The 23500-nt window shown below is 44.0% G+C and overlaps 1 protein-coding gene across 2 annotated transcripts in view; it reads right to left on the bottom strand.

The window, feature by feature from the left end:
• The window catches only part of CLPB (caseinolytic mitochondrial matrix peptidase chaperone subunit B), a 148696-nt gene that overhangs the window by 88310 nt on the left and 36886 nt on the right, over window positions 1-23500 (bottom strand). For both annotated transcript variants that reach the window (XM_006064697.3, XM_006064698.3), the window contains exon 4: window positions 3918-4021. In XM_006064697.3, coding sequence (XP_006064759.3) covers window positions 3918-4021 — 104 coding nt within the window. The remainder of the gene's footprint in view (window positions 1-3917; window positions 4022-23500) is intronic.

Below are 23500 nucleotides of genomic sequence, written 5' to 3'. Positions count from 1 at the left end.
TACATGCTCAATTATAAATGAACCAAATTAATAAGCAGTTGTAACTGTAGAATACTTTATGATTCACACATCACATCTCTTCAACTTCACAATAATACTGAAAAAGTAGACAAGGGATATATTACAGGGGTTTAGGGAGGTCTTGCCAAAGTCAAACTGTAACTCAACACTTCCCTTCAGTACTGACCACAGGCTGAGCCCCACAGAAATATCTATTAGAAACTTAGTGAACTAGATGGCACTGACTCTATGCTCCAATAATGAAGAACTTTCCTATGAATTTGCCTACACACACTCTGGGCAAGGGGCTTGTAACTCTTTTCCTTAACCTCCTCACATACCCCCAGGTCAGGTAGTTTCCCATGAAAAAGTCAATCCAATCAAAAAAAAGAAAAAAACCAAACACCAAGACTCTTTTGTTTTTGTCTACTTCCTCAGTGAAAATGACCCTGAGTTGGGTACAGTGACTTGCATACAGTGGGCAATCAATAAATACTGGTTGAATGGATGAATGAATGAGATATTTCTAAATGGGAAAAGGAAAGAAAAGTATGTTTATCAAGGAGCTAAAGGCTTAGGCTAGTAAGGAGAGGAGAACTCTGAGATGATTATAAAGGACCATCACTCTCCAGGTTCCGAGTCAGAAAGCAGAGCACATGAAGTCCAAGTGCAGAGTACATCCACACTGACACACCAGGGAAAATCAGGAGGAACTGCCAGAAAACCATGGCCAGCAAAGGCAGCCTGGAATTCAAAGTAGAGAAAAAGCTATGAGTTAGATCTTTCAAGCCACAGAGCAGTGAACTTATGAATGACTGTTGATAGTTATTGCTTAAATCTAGAATTTATTTATATTTAATGGTTCTGAAACACTTAGGTGATTACTGGGCACTAGTGTGGGTTTGCTAGGGATAATACAAAACCATGCCAGAATAACCTAACATCTTGCTGGGCAAGGATTCCTATGCAACAAATTAAGACAAATGTTAAACATGTTTTTATTTCAGCAATAAATCTGAGAGAATCTCCTACAATTTTGTGGACAAGATGGGAGAAATGGAGGCTAGAAAAGAAAGAAGTTTGGAGGATCTACAATTCTGACTGTTGAATAATGCTTCTAAATTGTCTTGATCATGAATGAGTTCCAGGGCTCTGTACTTAATAGAGTCCTTATAAACACTGTAATCAAAGACTGGCACATGAAGTGCATGATGGCAGGGACCTTGCTTGTCTAACAGTGCTGAGACCAGTCCCTGCTAGATAGGAAAATAATCAATACAATTTTTAAAATTACTTTTGAATAAGTAAATGAGTCCATAGAAAGCCTATTCACTAAATTTGCAGATCATATAAATTAAGAAATAGTTAATATTTTGGTCTGCATTTCATGAGAGATATATTAGTCTGTTCCAATATTTCTGTTGCCTACCTACCTAGAATGTAGGCTGGCTAGCACAAGAGTTAAAAAAATTCAAAGGAGGTTGATTAAAAAGGCAAAGAAAGAGAAGGAAGCAAGGAAGGAAGGGAAGTAGGGAGGAAGGATAGGAGAGAGGATGGGAGGGAGGGAGGGAAGAAGGAAAGGAGAAAGGAAGGAGAGAAAAAAGAAAATATCTAAAACAAAGTTGGCAAACTACAGCCTATGGGCCAAATCCAGCCTGCTACCAACTTCTGTAAATAAAGTTTTATTGGAACACATCCATGTACACTCATTTGTGTATTATGTTCTATGCTACAATGGCCAAGCTAAATAGCCACAACCGAGACCAACTGGCCCACAAAGCTTTAAAATGGTTACTATCTGGCACTTGTCAGAAAAAGTGTGCTGCCACTGATCTAGAATGCTGAATATGAGCATCAACCTGGAAAGCTGAACACAAAGGTGCATGCATGCTCAGCCGCTTCAGTAGTGTCTGACTCTTGTGACCTATGGACTGTAGCCTGCCAGGCTCCTCTGTCCATGGCATTCTCCAGGAAAGAATACTGGAGCAGGTTGCCATGCCCTCCTTCAGGGGATCTCCCTGACCCAGGGATCAAAGTCGTCTCTTGCAACTCCTACACTGCAGGTAGATTCTTTATCCACTGAGCCACCTGGGAAGCCCCAGAACATAAAGGTTCAAAACTTGAAATGCAGGGGTGGGGACCGGTGTGACAGTAGAGGCAGGACTAGATGGCTTCACAGTACTGAGATTCTGTGAAATCAAAAATGCTTACTGGGCGGTGTTTGGATCCCAAGAGCAGATGAAAAGGCCCCTGAATAGTTCCTTCCTTTCTACCTGGCCCTGCCCCTCAGCAAATGCTCCTCCTTGCTTTTTGGTGAAAGCACCGGAACAGAAGATAGAGCTGAGGGTAGCAATGCTGCATCTGAGTAAATGGTAGACAGCCTTTAAGCTGAGTTCCCACATATCAGGCTGCAAATATAGGGCAAGTCTGGCACTCATGAAATTCTCCTCGACTGCAAACAAAATGAATATAAGTCCCCCAGCTCAGTGAGGAATGCAAGGTGGCATAGGTCACAGCCTGCACATAGAACTGTCAGCTCACGAGGAAAGAAAAGACATATGAGCAGATCAGAGTTCAAATAACCATATAAAGGGCTAAGATTTAGAGAACATTCAAAGGAGCAGCAGAGAACAGGTTGCAGAGAAGGCTCTGTGGAGGATCGGGCTACAGCAAGGGAGCTTGACAGAGAAGGAGCAGGTTCAGAGGTGGAGAGGCAGGGGAGGGCAACTTCACACTTCACCTGGGTAGCAATGCTCTGCTGCTTTTGACATTTTTCTCATGCTACTGATATGAGAAACCTTGCTGGGGCAGCAATGACACCTCCGCCCTAGGCTACCACACACCCACGTCAGTCTGGCAGCCTTGCTGACGGTTCTGAGGGCTGAGCATACTTCTCCCATCTGCTGAACCTCCCCTCAGGTCAATGTTCTGACCCTCGAACAGTCAGCAAGGCTGTCTCTCCTGGCATCATTGAAAACTCTAAAGCAGCCTCAGCTTAGCTGTCCTGTTGCCGGAAAGTGAGGGGAATCTCAGGCTCTGTGAGTAAGCCAGGATACTGGGTGGGCGGCGGAGTCAATCTGGACAAGCAAAGCTCAAGCGTAAAATATTCATCTCTGTCTGCAGTCAAATCAACCTGCCCTCTTCTCAATTCCACTTTCGAAAAACTACTCACCAGAGGCAATTCAGACTAACTTGCCCAGGTACCTTCCAACAGCTGTGACCAAGCCCTGGTAAATGTGCACATTGGCTCCTTCCTCTGGAGAAGTCCAAGCAATCACCCACACAATACCCCAGCACGGCAATGATGACCACTCCATTTTACAAGCACAGACATCAAGGGACAGAGGAGGTCCACTCTTTGTCCTGGATCACTGAGTAAGTCGAGGGGCTAGTGCTAGAGAGAGGACTATATTCCACATACAGGAGGGGGAGAAAAAATAGTATTCAGGGTAGTGTGGAGGGACTTGTGAGGCTAAGGGAACCAGTAAAGCTGGTTTCTAGTCCTGGGGCAGGGCTAGGGAAGGCTAAGTCCGCAGGAAGTAGAGGAAGAATAAACCCACATTCCACACAGTTGCCTTAATTATCTTACGGAAACCTGCTTCATTGTCCACTCATCTGAGACGCCACAGGTTGAGGCACTTTTGGCAGAACAACAGTTAAAAGGTTTTCCTACCCCTCTCCTCAGTTACGAAATCAGGCCTCTATTTTATTCCTTAAGACCTGAAGTGACATAAATTACAGAGCCAGAGGGGGCTGTGAAGGGGATCTGCCCCAAGCCTTTGGGTTATCCATGAGTCCCCAGAGGATGAGTGATTTGTAGGCTCTCACCTGAGTTGCTGGTAGAACTGGCACGGAGAACGGCTGCTGGAAGCCGCAGGGAGGACGGCCCGCAGAACAGCACAGTAGTCCACACTTACCTTCTAAAGAATGGATTCCCTGATCCTTGGCGGTCTTGTATACACTGCTAAAATCGTCCCCAAGGTTTGGGTCAGCACCAGCGGCAAGCAGGACCTGCACCACACTGGAAGAAATCAGACAGACATAAGTGTCACAAACAGGAAAGGTCCAGGAAGTAAAGACTAATTCTGAGGCATGTTTAGGGACTGGCTCTGCCTCTGTTCACCTGAGTGGTACAGTGGAAAGAACATGAACTTTACAAGTATCGAACACAAGGGTAGCAAAGTTGGCTCTGATATGTTACTGGCTGAGAGGCTCTGGACAAGTTATCTAACACTTCCCTAAGGCTCAGGATCCACAACTATAAAATATGAAGTGTTTTTATTCAACAACTACTTATCAAATGCTTACTATGTTCAAGTCACTGTTCTAGGTGCTAGGGTCCATGACCTCAGGGAGCTTACAGCCTCTTCAGAGAAGGACAACAATTTACCATAAAATTCTAGCAAAGTGTGATGGAGGCTATGATGGGAAAAGTACCATGTATGGTAGGAAACCAAGGGAGGGGATCAAGAAAGGCATCCGAGGGAATGTGATATTAAAGACCTGAAAGGCTGAATAACCAGATCCAGGTTGGTGAAGTGGGAGGACCCAATGCATTCACAAATCCTGGGAGGCAAAAAAGCACGAAGTTTCATCTGAAGAAAGTGGACCTGGAGCAGAGGGTGTAAGGGGAAGAGAAGTGGGAGATGAGGTAAGCCACTGAAGGGCTTAAAGGGGAAGTGACATGGCAACACAAGCTTTTCCTCCCCACTTACACATGTATACACACACACACACACACAGTACAAATCATATTGAAATACTAAATTGAAAAATGAAAGTCTCTTACAGCCATCTCCTCAATCTAAATTCCAGGAGTAATTACTATTTATAGTTTGGTGTGTTCTCTTCTAAATCTTTGCTATTAGAAGAATCACTCCTATAGCCATGTGAGAATGAACTGAAGGGAGAAGAGAGGCAGGAGGCTCCACAGTGAGATCAGATTGCTGCTGCTGCTGCTAAATCACTTCAGTCGTGTCCGACTCTGTGCGACCCCATAGACGACAGCCCACCAGGCTTCCCCGATCCTGGGATTCTCCAGGCAAGAACATTGGAGTGGGTTGCCATTTCCTTCTCCAATGCATGAAAGTGAAAAGTGAAAGGAAAGTCGCTCAGTCGTGTCCGACTCTAGCGACCCCACGGACTGCAGCCTACCAGGCTCCTCCGTCCATGGGATTTTCCAGGCAAAAGTACTGGAGTGGGGTGCCATTGCCTTCTCCAGAGATCAGATTAGGTGAATTTATAAAGCACCAACCACAGTGCTTGACCCAGGAAGTGCTCTTTATATGTTAGCTTCCCTTGTCTTACGTGATGTTCCTGCTAATACTTCCCCCCACTTTTTTTTCTAACAAAAAAGGTTCATGTCCACTATAAGAAATTTAGAAGATACAGCTAATCAAAAATAAAAAACTGTTTTAGAATATATAACATCTTTCCAGTTTTTTCCAACATATGCACATTTTTATTTAAAAAAAAAAGGGGTCATATATAAGTTCTCCCTAAATATATACATACCTCTTCCATTTACTATATATTTGTCTATGACATTGTTTTTAATGACTGCACAGTATTCTACCATAAGGCTTGTCTATACTTCATGGAGAAGGAAATGGCAACCCACTCCAGTGTTCTTGCCTGGAGAATCCCAGGGACGGGGGAGCCTGGTGGGCTGCTGTCTATGGGGTCGCACAGAGTCAGACACGACTGAAGCGACTTAGCAGCAGAATACTTCATTTAGCCAATCTCCAACTATAAAATAATTATTTTTAATATTTCTATAACAATTTCCTTTGAATAAATTCCTAAGAAATGAATTTCTAGATCAAACCTATAAACATTTTTAAGGTTTTTGATAAATGTTACTAAATTGCCTTTCAGAAAGAATGTGATTTTTATTTCTACTATCAAAAGAAGAAGGATGAGAGTAACCATTGTGCCTTCCTTTCATCATAATGTGAGTGAGTGACTGAAGGTCACTCAGTCGTATCTGATTCTTTGCAATAGTCCATGAAATCCTCCAGGCCAGAATGTGGGTAGCTTTTCCCTTCTCCAAGGGATGTTCCCAACCCAGGAATTGAACCCAGGTCTCTGCATTGCAGGTGGATTCTTTACCAACTGAAGCCACAAGGGGAGCCCAAGAATACTGGAGTGGGTAGCCTATCCATTCTCTAGCAGATCTTCCCGACCCAGGAATCAAACCAGGGCAGCCTGCAATGCAGGCGAATTCTTTACTAACTGAGTCATGAGGGGAGCCCTTTCATCAAATAGGGCATTTTTTTCTTTTTAATAGTGTGTTAATCTGGACACAGAAAATGTGTTAGACAGAAAATGGAATCACATCACTGTTTCAGTTTGCATTTCTTTGATTACTAGTGAAGCTGGACTTTAAAAAAAATCTTTAGCAATCAGTTGTGTTTCTTTTTTCATGAATTATAATAATCAACTGTGTTTTTATTCTCATGAATAATGTCCTTTGCCTATTTTTCTTTTAGTATGTTCATCTTTTGCTCACTGGACTTCAAAACTATTAATGCTTTTGAAGGCATAAATTGCAAGCATTAAAAAAAATTATGCTAGGGAATTCCCTGGTGATCCAGTGGTTAGGATTTGGTACTTATCACTACCAGGGTCTGGGTTTAATCCCTGGTCAGAGAACTAAGATCCTACAAGTCATGTGGTGACATGTAGCCAAAAATAAATATATAAAAATTTAAAAATTACTCTAATTATTGTAACTATTAAAAAGCCAAACTAATTTTAGATTCTCTCTGTTGTTAAGTTTTTCAGTATCTGTAGTCAGTAGTGTTGTTGGTTTTCCCTGTATTAACTGGTTTGAATTTCATAACCTTCAACAGGCACAGGACCTGGCCCATTTATCTGCTGAATGGATGAATGAATTTCAGTAACTCCCATGCACACACACACACACACACACACACAGTCCTCATAGATAAGTAACATGGTCAAGTCAGTCTCCTGACTCTAATACCCCTCACCTAAAAAGATTTTAAGAATTATCTTTTATAGGTAATTTATCCAGGCTATGAATTATGATCCTAAAGAGAAATGAGAAGGGTCTCAAAGCAGCTAAAATCCACATCTAAAAGTCAGATATGTAATTCACAGCAGACACTGTCAGGTTTTTAGTTGGAGACTATTTGCCTATCAGTTCAGTTCAGTCGCTCAGTCGTGTCCAACTCTCTGCGACCCCATGGACTGCAGCACACCAGGCTTCCCTGTCCATCACCAACTCCCGGAGCTTACTCAAACTAAAGTTCATCAAGTCAGTGATGCCATCCAACCATCTCATCCTCTGTTGTCCCCTTCTCCTCCTGCCTTCAACCTTTCCTAGCATCAGGGTCTTTTCAAATGAGTCAGTTCTTCCCATCAGGTGGCCAAAGTATTGGAGTTTCAGCTTCAGCATCAGTCCTTTCAATGAATATTCAGGACTGATCTCCTTTAGAATGGACTGGTTGGATCTCCTTGCAGTCCAAGGACTCTCAAGAGTCTTCTCCAACACCACAGTTCAAAAGTGTCAATTCTTCGGTGCTCAGCTTTCTTTACAATCCAACTCTCATATCCATACATGACTACTGGGAAAACCATAGCTTTGACTAGACAGACCTTTGTTGGCAAAGTAGTGTCTCTGCATTTTAATTTGCTGTCTAGGTTGGTCATAGCTTTTCTTCCAAGGAGCAACGATCTTTTAATTTTATGGCTGCAGTCACCATCTGCAGTGATTTTGGAGGCCAAGAAAATAATATCTGTCACTGTTTCTATTGTTTCCCCGTCTATTTTACATGAAGTGACGGGACTGGATGCCATGATCTTAGTTTTCTGAATGTTGAGTTTTAAGCCAACTTTTTCACTCTGCTTTTCACTTTCATCAAGAGGCTCTTTAGTTCTTCTTCACTTTCCGCCATTAGTGTGGTGTTATCTGCATATCTGAGGTTATTGATATTTCTCCCAGCAATCTTGATTCCAGCTTGTGCTTCATCCAGCTCTGCATTTCACATGATGTACTCTGCATATAAGTTAAATATGCAGGGTGACAATATACAGCCTTGATGTACTCCTTTCCCGATTTGGAACCAGTCTGCTGCTCCATGTCCAGTTCTAACTGTTGCTTCTTGACCTGAATACAGATTTCTCAGGAGCTAAGTGCAGTAGTCTGGTATTCCCATCTCTTTCAGAATTTTCCAGTTTGTTGTGATCCACACAATTAAAGGCTTTGGTGTAATCAATAAAGCAGAAGCAGATGTTTTTTCTGGAACTCTCTTGCTTTTTTGATGATCCAATGGATGTTGGCAATTTGATCTCTGGTTCCTCTGCCTTTTCTAAATCCAGCTTGAATATCTGGAAGTTCTCAGTTCACGTACTGTTGAATCCTAGCTTGGAGAATTTTGAGCATTACTTTACTAGCGTGTGAGATGAGTACAACTGTGTGGCATTCTTTGGCATTGCCTTTCTTTGGGATTGGAATGAAAACTGACCTTTTCCAGTCCTGAGGCCACTGCTGAGTTTTCTATATTTGCTGACATATTGAGTGCAGCATTTTCACAGCATCATCTTTTAGGATTTGAAATAGCTCAACTGGAATTCTATCACCTCTACTAGCTTTGTTCATAGTGATACTTCCTAAGGTCCATTTGACTTTGCATTCCAGGATGTCTGGCTCTAGGTGAGTGATCACACCATCATGGTTATCTGGGTCATGAAGATCTTTTTTGTATAGTTCTTCTGTGTATTCTTGCTACCTCTTCCACTTCTGTTAGGTCCTTACCATTTCTATCTTTTATTGTAATTTAGTTATATAGTTTACAAATAATTTGGAAAGGACTGTCATTAGTCTTCCTGTTTCCCAGAAGATGAAAAGTTAAGAGGGTTCAAAAAGGCTGTTAGAGATGGGCAAACTGACTGCAGGCAGTGAGAAAAATATCTCATGGCAAAGGATGCAGTATGGCACGGTGGTTATAATGTTGGCTTTAAAATCTGAGACCACGGTACAGATGGGCTTCTCTGGGGAAAATGGAGAAGAATCTGCTTGCCAATGCAGGGGACATTGGTTCGATCCCTGGTCTCAGAAGATTCCACATGCCTCGGAGCAACTGAAGCCTGTGCACCACAACTATGAGCCCACTTGCTGAAATTACCGAGACCAAATTCTACAACTACCGAAGCCTGTGCATCTAGAGCCCATGCTCCACAATAAGAGAAACCACTGCAAAGAGAAACCTGTGCACAGCAATGCAACGCAACGAAGAGCAGCCCCTGCTCACCGCAACTAGAGAAAGCCCATGCAGAGCAACAAATACCCAGTGCAACCAAAAATAAATCAATAAATAAATTTTAAAAAATCTGAGTCAATATGAACATCAAAATGAATAATGACATTAACGGACTATCACCCATTGTACACTAAGATTCCCAGAGTCCACACAGTCAATGGGTGGCGGGCGGAGGGAAAGCTCTTTTTTTTTTTACTGTAGAATGACAACTAGTAAATGTAGAACAAATGATGAAACGAGAAAATCACTCTGGTCTATGGCCATACCACCCTGAACTCGCCCGATCTCGTCTGATCTCGGAAGCTAAGCAGGGTTGGGCCTGGTTAGTACTTGGATGGGAGAAAATCACTCTGTATCATAATTATCAGATATTAAGAATATCTAGCTCATATGACTCTGTTAGTGCATAAAATGTGCTTTCATAGTGTATGACACACAATAAGTGCTCAACAGACATTAGTTATTATGACTGTGTACCTGACCCTATGGTTGGGCTGTAGGCAAGTCAAGAGACTTATGAACTGACACACAAATAGGGAAGATGGTGTGACATTTTATAACAAGTACAGGGAAGCACTATCACTTACTAACTGTGATCTTGGTCAAATTATTACACTTCTGAAACTCTATTTCCTTACTAGAATAATAGGGATTATGATGCCTCCCCCTTGTAAGTTATGAAATAAAAACTCTACAGTGCCTGGCACATCAAAGGAGATTCACAAATATGAGCTCTCTTCTCTGTGTCCATATAATCTTAGTGATAATTACATAGGCTGAAGTGGGCTCCAAATCTATACCCAGCACTCGTGCTGCCATAGTGCTGTGTTAAGTAGGCAGCTCTTCTATATTCTACTCAAGTTGGCTTGTTTTAAAATTTAAGTGAGGAGGGTTTGTCGATCTAAACGCAAAGGGACATAATTTGGTTAATGCTCAGCTGCTGTGTCCAATCACCATTCAATCACAACCCCTCCCAGGGCAGGCTGTCCCTCTAGGCATTTAGTGTCACTAACTGTGCTACCTGGGCCTCTCCAGGTTCCTGAGTATTGATTCCATCTGTCCAATTTGCAGGCTGCAAGACGTGTCCAAGCAACCAAGTATGCTACCCTTGGCCCCAGGGGGCAGACAGTGGTCTGGCAGGATGGGGAGAGGAAAGTGATGAGGCTAGGCCCTGGGGCTGCTAACCCAATCAAAAGGAATGGGCAATTCACTTCACAAACTTGGAGGACAAGCAGGGTAAGCATCCAAGCGAGTGACTCATTCTGCAACCTTGGAGAAGATTCCTTTCACTTTTCATAAATGCAAAAGGCAGCAGCCCCACGGTGGGGTAGAGCTAGGACTAAAAGAACCATGGCTGTTCTGTGGTCCAGAGTGGCACCAAACAACTTATCAGACAGCAATAAGCTTTTTGTCGAGGAGCCATCTCATACTTAAAAAGCATTTGACCCAGAGTTCCATGGGGATCAGGTCTTTTTTGGAGAAGTCAGTCCAGATCAGCCTAAAGGACTACATGACTATAGTTAGCTTTGAAGACAAAAAAGAACTTTGTGGGCCTGTGATATGCAGCAGGGCAGAAACAGGGTAAGAGGCCAGCCGGGTAAGAGAAACCTAGGGCAAGGCTGGTGAGAACAGGTTTAGCAGCAGGTCAGGCCCAGGGAGTGCCAAGAAGTTCATAGTCAAAACAGAGCCAAGGGCCAGAGACCAGGCAGCAGAGATGTGAGGCAGAGAGCCAAAAGCCAGGTCATATGTTAAGGACTAGAGACAGAGGGAAACAGCAGACACAAAACAAGTCAACAACCAGAAACCAAGAAACACACTAGTATCAGGCCAAGGAAAGGCAAAAGAAGCAGACACCAGGAGCAGCAATGAGGAGACTTCGGAAATGAAGAGATTTCTGTCTCTGACGTTGTTTTTGCTGAAGCCGAAACAAACCCCCAATTCAGAAATGTATCTGGGAGAAGGTGACATGTAAGGGATGGTGAGTTGGCCCACCTGCCTGACAAGGGGATTACCGGATCTGATGGTACAAAGGCAGGAAGGCACTGCTATTCAAGGTGATCCACAAAAGGATAACTGCAGCCGACTCTGTTCTGGTGCCGGCATGATGGCTGTCACTCGTGAGGTTTCAGTTTAGGTATCACTACCTTAAATGTCAACAGCTGGTGCCAAATCGGCGGTACCTAGTACAGGCTAGGTCTTCATGCTTTTAATAGCTGGATTAAAGGGGGCAGGGTACACCATTCCACTCACTCATGTTTTTCTGTAACACACTCAAAGGAACTATGCTGACTACTCCACAGGTTCTCACTGGGCAAAGGCTTACAAACATCAGCAATTCTCCCAGCCAGCTCAGAACTTGGCCTCTGGTAGTCTGTGGAAAGACATGCCTACCAATGTCAGTATCAACTTCAAAGGCTAGAGATAATCTCCAGATACCCTACTTCCAATACTAACCCGGAAAGTCAGAGAATGTATGCAGCCCGAGAGGATGGAGGTTTAGAGTTGGCCTTTAGTGACTTGGCTCTGGTAGCAGTACATGCCTTCCTGTGTGTCCATCACAATCTATTCTGGTCTTATCTCTGCCCAAGTGAGCTGACTTACCAAAAAGACTGAGCTGTGTGAATACTGAAGGTGAAGATTGTGAGGGATAGTATCCAGCTGACAGGCTGACAGAGGAAGAGCAGCAAGACTGAGCTAGCCAGGCTGGGGGGCTGGCGGGTACTGCAGGCATGGAAATCTGACTAGTCAGAAATGGTCAGGTATTGAAGACTGGCCTCAGGTAGAGAGGAAAACGCAGGTCCAGAACCCAAGACCTGGGTAAGAGTTGTACAAGTGAGTAGGAGTAGTGAGCTCTGAGTCTAGGCTGAGAGCTGTTTTCTTTCTACTTTCTCTTACTGCCTGCTGGTATAAGTATTCAATTTCTCAAGGGTACAGTAGAGCTAAGTAGGAAGAAGACAGCGGTCTAATAATAAGAGCTAGCATTTGTATATACTTCCTACCCACCAGGCACTATTTTAAATATTAATACTTTATATATACTAACATTTAACCCTCACAACAACCCTATGAGGGAGGTTAAACAGAAACCAAGGGGTAAGTAACCTGCCCAAGGTCACTCAGTTGTAAGGTGCACAGGTAGGATTCAAACCAGGACAGTCTGGCTACCAAGTCCATGTTCTTATCATTCAGCTATATTGCCTCTCACTTCCCTTTATGGATTCCCAGGTAGCTAACAGTCTGGAGGACTTGCCTCAATTCAAGTTTTAGCAATAAGGCAAGGATCAGGAAGTCCCACAGAAAAATGAGGCAAAAACACCCAGAGGAGGAAACAAACAAGATGATTAAGTATATGAAGAAATTCTCAAGCTCATTTGTGATTAGAGAAATGAAAAATTTTTTAAATAAGCTAGCACTTTATTGGGAATTTGGGGTTGATATGCATACACTGCTGTATTTAAAACAGATAACCAACAAAGACTTGCTTTAAAAATAATTTTAAAATGAGATAGCACTTTAAATTCAACATACTGACAAAAATGAGAAAGCTAAAAAATACTCAGTGTTGGCGAAGGCACTTGGATTCTTGTGCCTCCAAGAATCTTGGATTCTTCAGGCACTGCCTGGGGACAGACTGATGCAGCCATTCCAGATGTCATCTTGTAATATTTGTCACACTAAAGTACCTGACCCAATAACCCAGCACTTTGCTCCTGAGTATATGTATCTCAGAGAAATTCCTACACAGGTCCAAACATGGGAGATGTCCCCATACCTTTTGTGGCAGTGGGGAGTTGCAGGCACTCAAGTGTCCATCACTGAGGAAACGAGTGAGTTAAATGTGGTCTATAAAACATGATGCAGCAGTTAGAAGCAACAGGCTGGACACAAGAATAGATGATTTTTAAAAAAGAGTTGAGGGGTTTCCCTGGTGGCTCAGTGGTAGGTAAAAAGAATGTCTGCCAGTGCAGAAGACATGGGTTTGATCCCTGATCTGGGACGATCCCACATGACATGGAGCAACTAAAGCCCATGTACCACAACTACTGAGCCTGTGCTCTGGAGCCCATGAGCCGAAACCATTGAAATCTGGGTGCCTTAGAGCCTGTGCTCCACAAAAGAAGCCACTGCAACGAGGAGCTAGGACATCATAACTACAGAAAAGCCTGTGCAGTAGTGAAGACCCAGCACAGCCAAAAATAAATAAAATTACTAAAAAAACTTAAAAGGGTCAGATTTCCTGCCCTCATTTCTTCTAAAAGTTTATTCCTTCAGGGAGTCTCTCAACTGCCGAACTTCTAATTCCTATGTTGATCTAGTGATCTTGGGGGCTGAAAAATTAAGGGCCCAGTGAAATCAATGAACTCCCTGAAGCACACCAAAGACCATCAAATATATCCCTCCTGCTGGGAGTCCCCCCTACCACCCCACTTTCCCACTAGCTCACTCACTTTCAGGGCTCCTCAGTGACATAGTCATAACTCAACTGAGGCCTCTCTGACTCTCAGCCCAGGTGCACGCCCTTCCTGCTTGCACAGAACCCAATTCTCACTCAAGAGGAAGGTGCCGCTCACCATATCATATCGTGATTGCCTGTCTATTTTTATTTACCTTTTCCAGTAGACCACAGGGCAAGGGCCATGTCTCAACCTTCTTTCCTAGCTTCTTGCCCAATGCCTAGATCACAGTAAGTGGTCAACAGATGCTTTCTGAATGACTGTATGAATAAATGAAATAATTCATTTAGTGAGAAACAAGGGAGAAAGGTGGAAGGCAACTGTCTTAGCCCTTCCCAGCCTTTTCCCACCTGAGGGTCCAAACTGGGTTGCAGGCAGCTTAGCTGTGGAAAACGTCCCCATCTTCCTCTCCTGAGCACCAGACCCTTCCTGACTTACACCAGGCAGTTCCCAAACAAAGATGAGGAAATGAACCGGAGGGTGGTCTCTAAGTTGCAGCTCCTGAGACTCACAGAAGTCCCTTTTGAGCAACAGCCCCCACGAGGCATGTTTTAATTAGCTGATTAGGCTGTAATTAGATTAGAGGTGGACACACCCTTAGGAAGTTGGCTCATATGGACCTTGATGAGCTCCCATTTTCAAGACTGTGCGGCGTCACAAAGCTCGAGAGGGCAGTTGCATCGATTGGCTTTCTGCTCTCAGTGGCCAGAGGGGCTTTGGGTCATCCCACTGTTTAGGAAAGAGGGAGGAAACCTGTGGTGTGAGCTCAGACCTAGGCTGGGCCAGGCACGTGTCAGAGACGGCTGGCGAGCAGCTGGAGCTGGTGAAGCAAGAAGGGCAGTGATCCCAGCTCCAGGTCGGCCCCACACAATGTGGAGCTTCTGGAGAGGCTCCTCTGACTCCCCCTCCCCTTTACCCCCCACATCCAAGCACAGGGTCACCGTGTCCCAAGGAGAAGACAAAGAGTTGACCTATTTTCAACTCAGCGCACACCTCAGTGAGGGGAGGAAGCAAAGAGGTCACAGTTCAGGAGGTTTGCTGGAAGTCAAATGAGCTGTGGCTCATTCAGTCTACTGGCCAGTCTATGGGAGGTCAAGAAAGCAGGGTGGCCGACCAAAGGCACGTGTTGAATCTAGAGATCCTGTGGTGGGGGGGCATGAGCTTGGGGCAGGGGTGGGTAGTGGGGAAATAGGAGGGTGGTTTTCTTTTCTTCTTTTTTGGGAGGATGGGGTGCAGTTTTCTTTTTAAAGCCAGCTTCCTTGGGAAACAAACTAAAGATTAGGTAGGAAGCAAGGTACCTGTATAGAAAATGTGTCCCAGTTTTCTTGAATGAGGATGATATTTTATTTACTTCCCTTGAAAGGCAAAGATCAATAATCATAATAAAGCAGCCATAGAGGGTTGAGCACTTTACATTTACTTTTACATTTACTATTCCAGATCATTATAACCACTCGCAATGAGGTACCAGTCAATTTTATAAATGAATAAACTGAGGCTCAGCAAGATAACATGAGCTGTCCAAGTGTACATGTTTAATAAACACAGGAACCAAGATTCAAATTCATTACTGTCTGGTGCACATTCCCCTAAACCACACTGGTTCTCACCCACCTGACCATCCATTAGTCTGTCCTAACATCCCATAGTTGCTGGGCCCTTACTATGCACCAGGGACAGTGATATTTTCAGACAGTCGTAAAGCTAGCTGGGTTAATAAGAGGGAATCTGATTTAGGTAGACAAGGGTCAAAAATCAATAGTGGGCCCAGACAAGGTGAGATAATTTGGGCAAAGCTCAAGGAAGGCATGACACATTAAGTGGGCCACCAAACCAAGATTATCCATTACAGGGTTTCCAGGACAATCGCAATTTCACACTCTTTACCTAGTTCCAAACACAGGTCCATACCTTTCAATCTGTGGTTCATAATACTCGGTCGCCAAACCAATGGGCCAGAGTGGTCAGGCCCTGGTTATTAGGGATTCTTTCCACAGTATGGGCTAGACCAGGCTCTCCATAGGCAAATCATCCATAAGAGCATGTTGGGGCTCCTACACTTACTGTGCACTAGGCTGTCTTAAGTGCATTTTAATCTTTGCAACCACATGATGCTGAGGCAGGTGCCATTATTGTTCCTACTTTGCCGATGAGGAAACAGTTGGAAGGAGGTAGAACTAGATTTTAAACTCAGGTCCTTTTTCCAGAGCTCTTGTCCCTCACTACTCTGTCACACACATCTAGACTGTGCTCCCTAAAGTAAGGACTGTGCCTGGCCATCTGTTCCTTTGCACACAGGGCAGAGTACAGGCCAGTAAATATTTGTTTTATCAATTCACTTCTGAGGCCTTAACACTGCACTGCTGATGGACACACTGAGGCTGCAGTCAGCTCCTGGGCTTTACTTGCCAGAACTGCTAAATTGGGTTGCCCTAGATGTTACCATTGGTTTTGGTTTTAACTGCAGACTGAAACACTCATCCCCCCTATTAATTTTTATCACCACAGATTTAACCATTGCTCTCTCCCATTGAGTTCATTTTTCACATTCCCAATTCTTTCACCCAACATATCAGCTTCATTTAATTTGCCAATTTATTTGTCATTTATAACTGGTCTCATTAGAATCAGTGATATGACTAGTGAATAGGACAGAACCCTGTGGTTCATAAGCACAGTCTGCTTTCCAGCCTGATACCCATTCATATATAAACAATGAACCAGATCACTCACCATTCATTAGTTTTGGCTAAACTATTTGCTACATCATATTTTATTCACGCAGATAGCATGAGAGACAGCCAAAACCTTGCTGCATCCCAGGCACACTCACCGTATTTACTGATATTTACTGTGTATCCCTGACTCACCAGCCTGGCAGCCCTAATGAGCACAGTTCATGGCACAGAGTGGATCTGAGGTCTTTAGAGAGGAGGTGCAGGAGCGCACCACATCACAGTCCCTAGAAATGGACACTCCTTCCCAGGCTGCTGAAGGGGATGAACACGGGGTGCTCTTTTTGTCCCAACCGATCCTCTCTGTGAAGACAGCCCTGAACACAGAACCCCAGGATGGGATACAGCAGTGGAAAAGTGGGTGGGTACCCTGAGACTGTCAGGTTAGGCAAATGAGCTGGCATCGCTTTCCCAGGAGCAGTGCCTGGGTGGCCTGAGGTCAAGGCATGCGTCTGCCAAACTAGAAACGGGTGCATGCTGGAATTGGAATATCATTACTATGAAACAGGATTATCTTGGGCAATGATTCTAAATGGGATTAGAAATGACTCTTTGTTACTCAGAGATAATCAGCCACAGCAGCAGTGGTGGGAGAGACATCAAGCACGGCACACTTTTCTTGGGGCATAGTGCTGGCATTCTGGGCACCTGGCCAGCACCCTCAGCCACCTTTCCTTGCTGGGAAATACTGGGAACTGTTCTTCACCAGGCAGGCGGCCACCTGGGACAATAGCCAGCTTCACGTCAAAATGCTCTGGTCTGGGGTCCCATGTTCTAGGCACGGCTTCTGAGATGAAAAGGAGTAGAAAAAGAATTTCCAAAGCCCTACTGCTTCTGCATCACACAAAAGAGATACTGGTGAGAGGCAAGTAATAGCGCCACCTCCCTCAAAGACAGGTCTACTTGCAGGAAATTCACTAACTTCATGAGGTCACCCACAATCAGCCGCAGCAGAGTTAGTCATAATAATAATTAAGACACTACCACTACTACTACACTGCTGCTGCTGCTAAGTCGCTTCAGTCGTGTCCGACTCTGTGCAACCCCATAGACGGCAGCCCACCAGGCTCCCCCATCCCTGGGATTCTCCAGGCAAGAACACTGGAGTGGGTTGCCATTTCCTTCTCCAATGCATGAAAGTGAAAAGTGAAAGTGAAGCCGCTCAGTCGTGTCCAACTCTTAGCGACCCCATGGACTGCAGCCTACCAGGCTCCTCTGTCCATGGGATTTTCCAGGCAAGAGTACTGGAGTAGGTTGCCACTGCCTTCTACTATTAACTAAAGTAGCAAAGTCTTCTCCAGTGCTTATTATGTGGCAGGCATCATTCTAAACACTTTTACATATATTTATAAACTTAAAGTAGCTCACCTTGTTATCTACGTATCATGGTTGAGGAAACAATCACAGGTAAGTGAAAGAATTTGTCAAGACCAATAGGAGGAAGAGCCTGGATGTGAACCCCAGTCTTTCAGCTCTTGAGCTCACAACTCCATCACATGCTGGATGGACAGTCTCAGCCTGAGAGGACCGTGGCCTGTGCTGGATAAGGCTTTCCTGTACGCTCGTTGGTCTCCAGACCCTGCCAGTGCCTCCTATCAACTCTGGTACATCTCTACTTTCTTACCTTTAGGAGCCTATGCTCACAATGGTCCTTATTCCAAAAATGCTGTCTTTCTACTCTCCACCTCTACCGATCAAAATCCTGTCCATCTTTCAAGGCCCACCTCATGTGAAAGGGCCTCCTTTCATGATCGCCCCCTCCCCAGCACTCTAGGTTGGTCTTCTCTGGGGTACTGACCATACTTTGCCTCATTCTACAGTTAAAGGGGGCTTGTTTTATCTCTTCTCTGAGGACAAGGAGAGTAGTTTGTTGGTTTTTAAATTTCTCAAAATCATCCAGCACATAATGGGTCATCAAGAAACCTTGCCTGAAAAAAAAAATAAAAAAAGAAAAAAGAAACCTTGCCTGAGTTGACTTGACACCTGGTCCTGACATGGCTTTGATCCTGAATCTTCCCTAGGCAGTGCAGTCTAGTGGACAGAAAAAGGGTTTGGGGTTCAGAGGGACCTGGCTTCAAATCCCGGCTCCCCCTTTCACCAGTGGACAAGCTTGAGCACCTCTGAACTTCATTTTCTCTATATGTAAAACAGGGATAATAATCCATCACTTTTAGGGTTGCAGTGAGGATCACAGCCAATACTGGAAGTATCTGACATGGGCCTGGCACACAGAAGACACCACAATCATCATCATCACTACAGTCAGGAGATCAGACAGCACATAGCCAGCCTCTTTGGGCCAAAGGAAGCACCGTTGTGCACCAAGCAGCCAGGCTGAGAACAGGCTGGGGATCTTGGGAAGAGGCTGGAAGCCTTCTAGACAGGCTAGACCTCCACGCTGTCAGGCCTCCTAAGGACCTAAGCTGAAGCATGGGTCCAGGGTGCTCTACCTCCTCTGCCTCTGGCCAGCCAGCAAAGAAGAGCTTCCCAAGGAGGCTGCCCTGGTCCAGCTGCAAGAGCAGCATCAGTTCTATGCTCAGAGAACACCTGCAGAGTTGTCAGCCACACAGAGGGCTATAAAGCCTCTCTTGAGGGTCAGCAATCTGGCTTGTGCTACTGGGTTCTTAAAGACAGGGTATAATGTCCCCCTCCCCTTAGTAAGGTGGAGGGAAAATAAGCCAATGCTAAAAATAAATGACTGCAATGAGAGGGAATTAAATGGTCTTTGGCCAAGGATGGCGGCATTTTAAAATTAACAAAGCCCAGGTACCACATCCAGGAAGGCCTTGGCAAATGCGTGTTATCCACTCATTAGCTCAGCTCCTCAGGGACCCCAGCCAAGTAGCGAAGGCAGTGCCGGGAAGCGGTCCTTCCGATGCTGATGAAATGCACTCCGGGAGAAAAAGCAGGAGGGAGGGAGACTCTTGTGGGGAATTTCAAACAGTTCTGCTGGAGCTTCCTTCTCTGTTTGGTGGACTCACCTTCTCTGAGGCAGGGGCTTTCAAAGCAACCAGCAAGCCCAAGTGGGCTCAAATCTCAATCGCCCCCCACCACCCCACCCTTTCAGGATCCCTGGTTCCTGAAGCACCCCACTGGCCATACTATTTAGGCGGTCCTCCCTGGACAGCAGTCGAGGAACAAGGAACCCAAGAATGATATGGGATGAGGCAAGTTCCCAGTCCTGAGCACTGCTCTTTCTCCTTGCTATGAAGAAGAACCCTATGACACTTTGTGAGCCTGCCGTATACCACTCACAAAGTGAACTGATCACTATTCACTGGTCATGTGACTCCATAAGTCTTTACTCTTCACAATCAGAATATATAGTATTGTAATGTAAGATACCACCAGCAAAAGGATTCAAAACATTCTAGGTGACCGCAAACAGTATGGATTTTTTTCATTTTAACACTACAATCATGAATTCTCAGTACACCAAAGGTCACAATTAACAGTGAAATATAGAGAAAGACGGTGGCATTTGAAAAACTTTTTTAATGTCAGCTTATTGAAGCATCTTTTACGCATAGTAAAATGCATCCTTTTAAGACGTACAATTTGATGAGTTGTATGGCCACCACCAGAATTAAGAATTAACACTCTAAAGTATTTCTGTCACCCGAAAAGTTCCTTTGTGTCCTTCCCTAAACTCCTAAATGCTAGCAGCCACTAACTTGAGTTCTGTCCCTATAATATTGCCTCTTCCAGACTGTCATATAAATGGAATTATACAGAAGGTAGCTTTTATTGTCTGGCTTTAACTTAGCATAAGACTTTCAAGATTCAACCATGTTGTTACCTGTACAAGAAGTTAGTCCTTTTTTTTTTCCCCCAGTGCTGAGAGGTCCACTGTATGGATGTACTATAATTTGTCCTTTCATCAGATTATGGACATTTGGGTGATTTTGAGTTTTTGGTGATTATGAATAAAGTTACTATAAATATTTGCATACAGGTTTCTTGGTAAGATATATGTTTTTATTTTTCATGGACAAATACCTAGGAGTTGGTATTGCTGGGCTGTATAATAAATGTATGTTTTACCTTTACAAGAAATTGCTAAAATATTTTCCAAAGTGGCTGTTTCATTACACATTCATATCGGCAGTTATGACAATTGTTCTGCATCACTGTCATCACTTGGTACTGTCAGTTTTTAAAATTTTGCTCATTGGAATAGGTGTTTGGTCAAATGGAATAGCATTTCACTATGATTTTAACTTGCATTTCCCTAAATGCTGAGTATTTTTCACGTACTTATTTCCCATCAATCTCTTCTGTGGTGAAGTATCTGCTCAAGTCTTTTGCCTATTTTTTAAAAACTGGGCTATCTTTTTACTACTGTTGTGTCCAAGAGTTCTTTACACTTTCTGGATAATTTTGTTATGGGACGTATTTTGACAGCTTCTTTTTTGAGGAATCAGAAATTGTACCATTTCAATTCCAAACCACTATCCCCTGCACATACATGTTGATCAAGAAAACAGAAAAGACGAACTTTCAGTTTACAAGTACCTTAGTGCCGCTGGGCAAAGGGCCAAGTAGTACCCAGTACCTGTTAAAACTCACAAGACGGTTTGCACCTCCACGATGAGCACCTGACCACCACTGGGCTTTAAAGAAAGCTACATCTGGAGAAACGGCTGTCCTATAAACAGCTTTTGGCCCCCCAGGCTCAGCACCTCCCAAAGCCCTGTTCTGGTCCGGCAGGCTCCTGGAATGGTCAACAGTCGTCACACTCCATTGCTGGCCATTGTCCACTGGGAAAGGTAGGAGGCTCCCAACCCACCCCTCAGTGAAAGAGCAAACAGTGGGGCCTGTGGCTGCCTGGACATCAAAGTAGAGCAAACAGGCCTGGCAGGCCCTGCCTCTCCGCCTACACATCCTGCAAATGCCATCTGAAGGAGCGTCCCTGAGGGGGTCATGACTTCCAGCTTGTCACCACGCACATCAAAGTTTGCACCACACACGAACTCGGTGCATGGGTTCGAATCAAGTTGCCCAAGAGCGGATACTCTGCCATTGTGTCCAGTTTTAATCCCGTGTTTTCCCAAGTAATTAAGCCTTCTTGCTTATGAACTTGTGACTAAGTAAAGCATCACTGAGAAGTTGTAACATCAAAGTGCCTTCCACCGTCTGTCCATGTTTAGTAAAATTGGATTTCTTTCCGTTCTTAAAGAAAAACTAATTGAATTTAGCTGAAGGCTGGGTATATTTGCACGAGCCAGTAGAGGCTGTGCTAAGTTACAGTGGTCATCCTTGGACCCTGTGGCTTAGCCTTTAGCCGGGCTGGGTCAGAGTGCAACATGGAATGAGGCACCCAGATTTAGGCTAAACAAGTGCCTCTGGCATGAGGCTTATGGAGAAGGGGCCCACCCCTGCCAACAACTCCTCAAGGCAATACTACACCCAAGCTGTTACTAGGCTGGTGAAAGGATTGTCCTAGCAGAATGTTGATAAATCTTTGGCAGGACGGCTACTGAAGACAATGGCCATCACAATGCTCAAGTCCTTGATGTTAGCAGTCCAAGTAAGCTTCTTAAGGCAAAGGCTGGGATGCTTACTTAGTATCTGAAGGCCCTCTAGCCCAGCACATCAGCACCTGACACAGTATAGCTTTTTTTTTAAGTTGCTATATGCCAAACATGATAATAAAAAGGTACATCAGAAACAAGTTCCTTTCTCCTGCTGCTAAGTCACTTCAGTCGTGTCCGACTCTGTGTGACCCCACAGACATCAGCCCACCAGGCTCTCCTGCCCCTGGGATTCTCTAGGCAAGAAGAACCAAAATTCTCTGTATCCTTTTTTGCCTGGTCAGGAAACTTCAAACTAAATTTATACTCTATTCCACAAGTTACCTGACTTACAGAGAGTACAGCCTGGTCCCATTTATGTAAAATAAGACACACGCAGATATAGATATATAGTGACTGGTTTCTAGACAGAGGAAATTCACCTGATGGCTCCTTGCTTCTCTATATTATTTTTACAAAAACAACAAACCTATTTCTGGAAAAGAAAATCTCAAGTTCAATCCTGATAGAATTATCTTTCCTTTTACCAATATGATTTCTGATCTTGATCCAGTTTTAACTCTCCTGTGTACATCTATGTTTGCATTTTAATTTAAGTCACCTCAAACCCTTTTTGGAAATAAATGGAGGGGATAAATGATTTTCTTTGTTCTATAGCACTATATTTTCTATTCAAAACTAAATAACGCTTTCTCCATTCTAAATTAAATAAAATAATACATACATACATATATATATATGTATGTATATATAAAAGTTCACAAGAAGTTATCTCCTTAAGGATAGACACTATCGTGTTCATATCCCCAAGGACTTAACACATTAAGCAGCCAGGCACTAAAGGCAGTGGAGGGTGAAACGCCTGGGCTCTTCTCAGAATATCTCCCTTGAGCTTGTGGGCTGCCAACACTGGAAAGGAGGTAAAGGCTCTCTGTTTTCTGCCTTGAATCCCAGGTTGCTGCCCCTCTACTCTTCCTTGATACAAACCCAATTCAAAGGTGGTGGCATTTCAGGCCTGGCCAGTATGATTCCAGATGGGTTTGGTGACTGATAAGATGAGGATCAGCACACTTCTAATATGGAAAAACACTGGCAGATTGTGCTGGGATGGACACAATAATCCTTCAAGACTCCCACAGCACCTTAGGAATGTGGCCTATCCACCCTGAGCAATATATTCCTGGCATACCAGATTCTACTTTTACTTTTCTTCCACTAGCACTTCTTATCTCCTAACATATATAGCTTGCTTGTGTACTGTATTTACTGTTTATTGTTTGTTTCTGCCTCTTTCTACCCAAGGACCACCACTTGTACAGAAATAAGCTCTTTGAGGACAGGGATATTTGTCTATCAAGAACAGTGCCTGGTAAAAAGAAGGTACCAAACAATTTTTGTGATATGAATAAATAAATCTAACCTGAGAGTATGCTGTTTTCTGTAAAAATCTGTCCTCGCTGGGTATTGGAAGGAAGAGGAGGGCACAAAAT

This window comes from Bubalus bubalis, chromosome 16, assembly GCF_019923935.1.
Source record: "Bubalus bubalis isolate 160015118507 breed Murrah chromosome 16, NDDB_SH_1, whole genome shotgun sequence".
Classification (NCBI taxonomy): Eukaryota; Metazoa; Chordata; class Mammalia; order Artiodactyla; family Bovidae; genus Bubalus; species Bubalus bubalis.
This window is presented reverse-complemented; position numbering and strand designations above follow the sequence as displayed.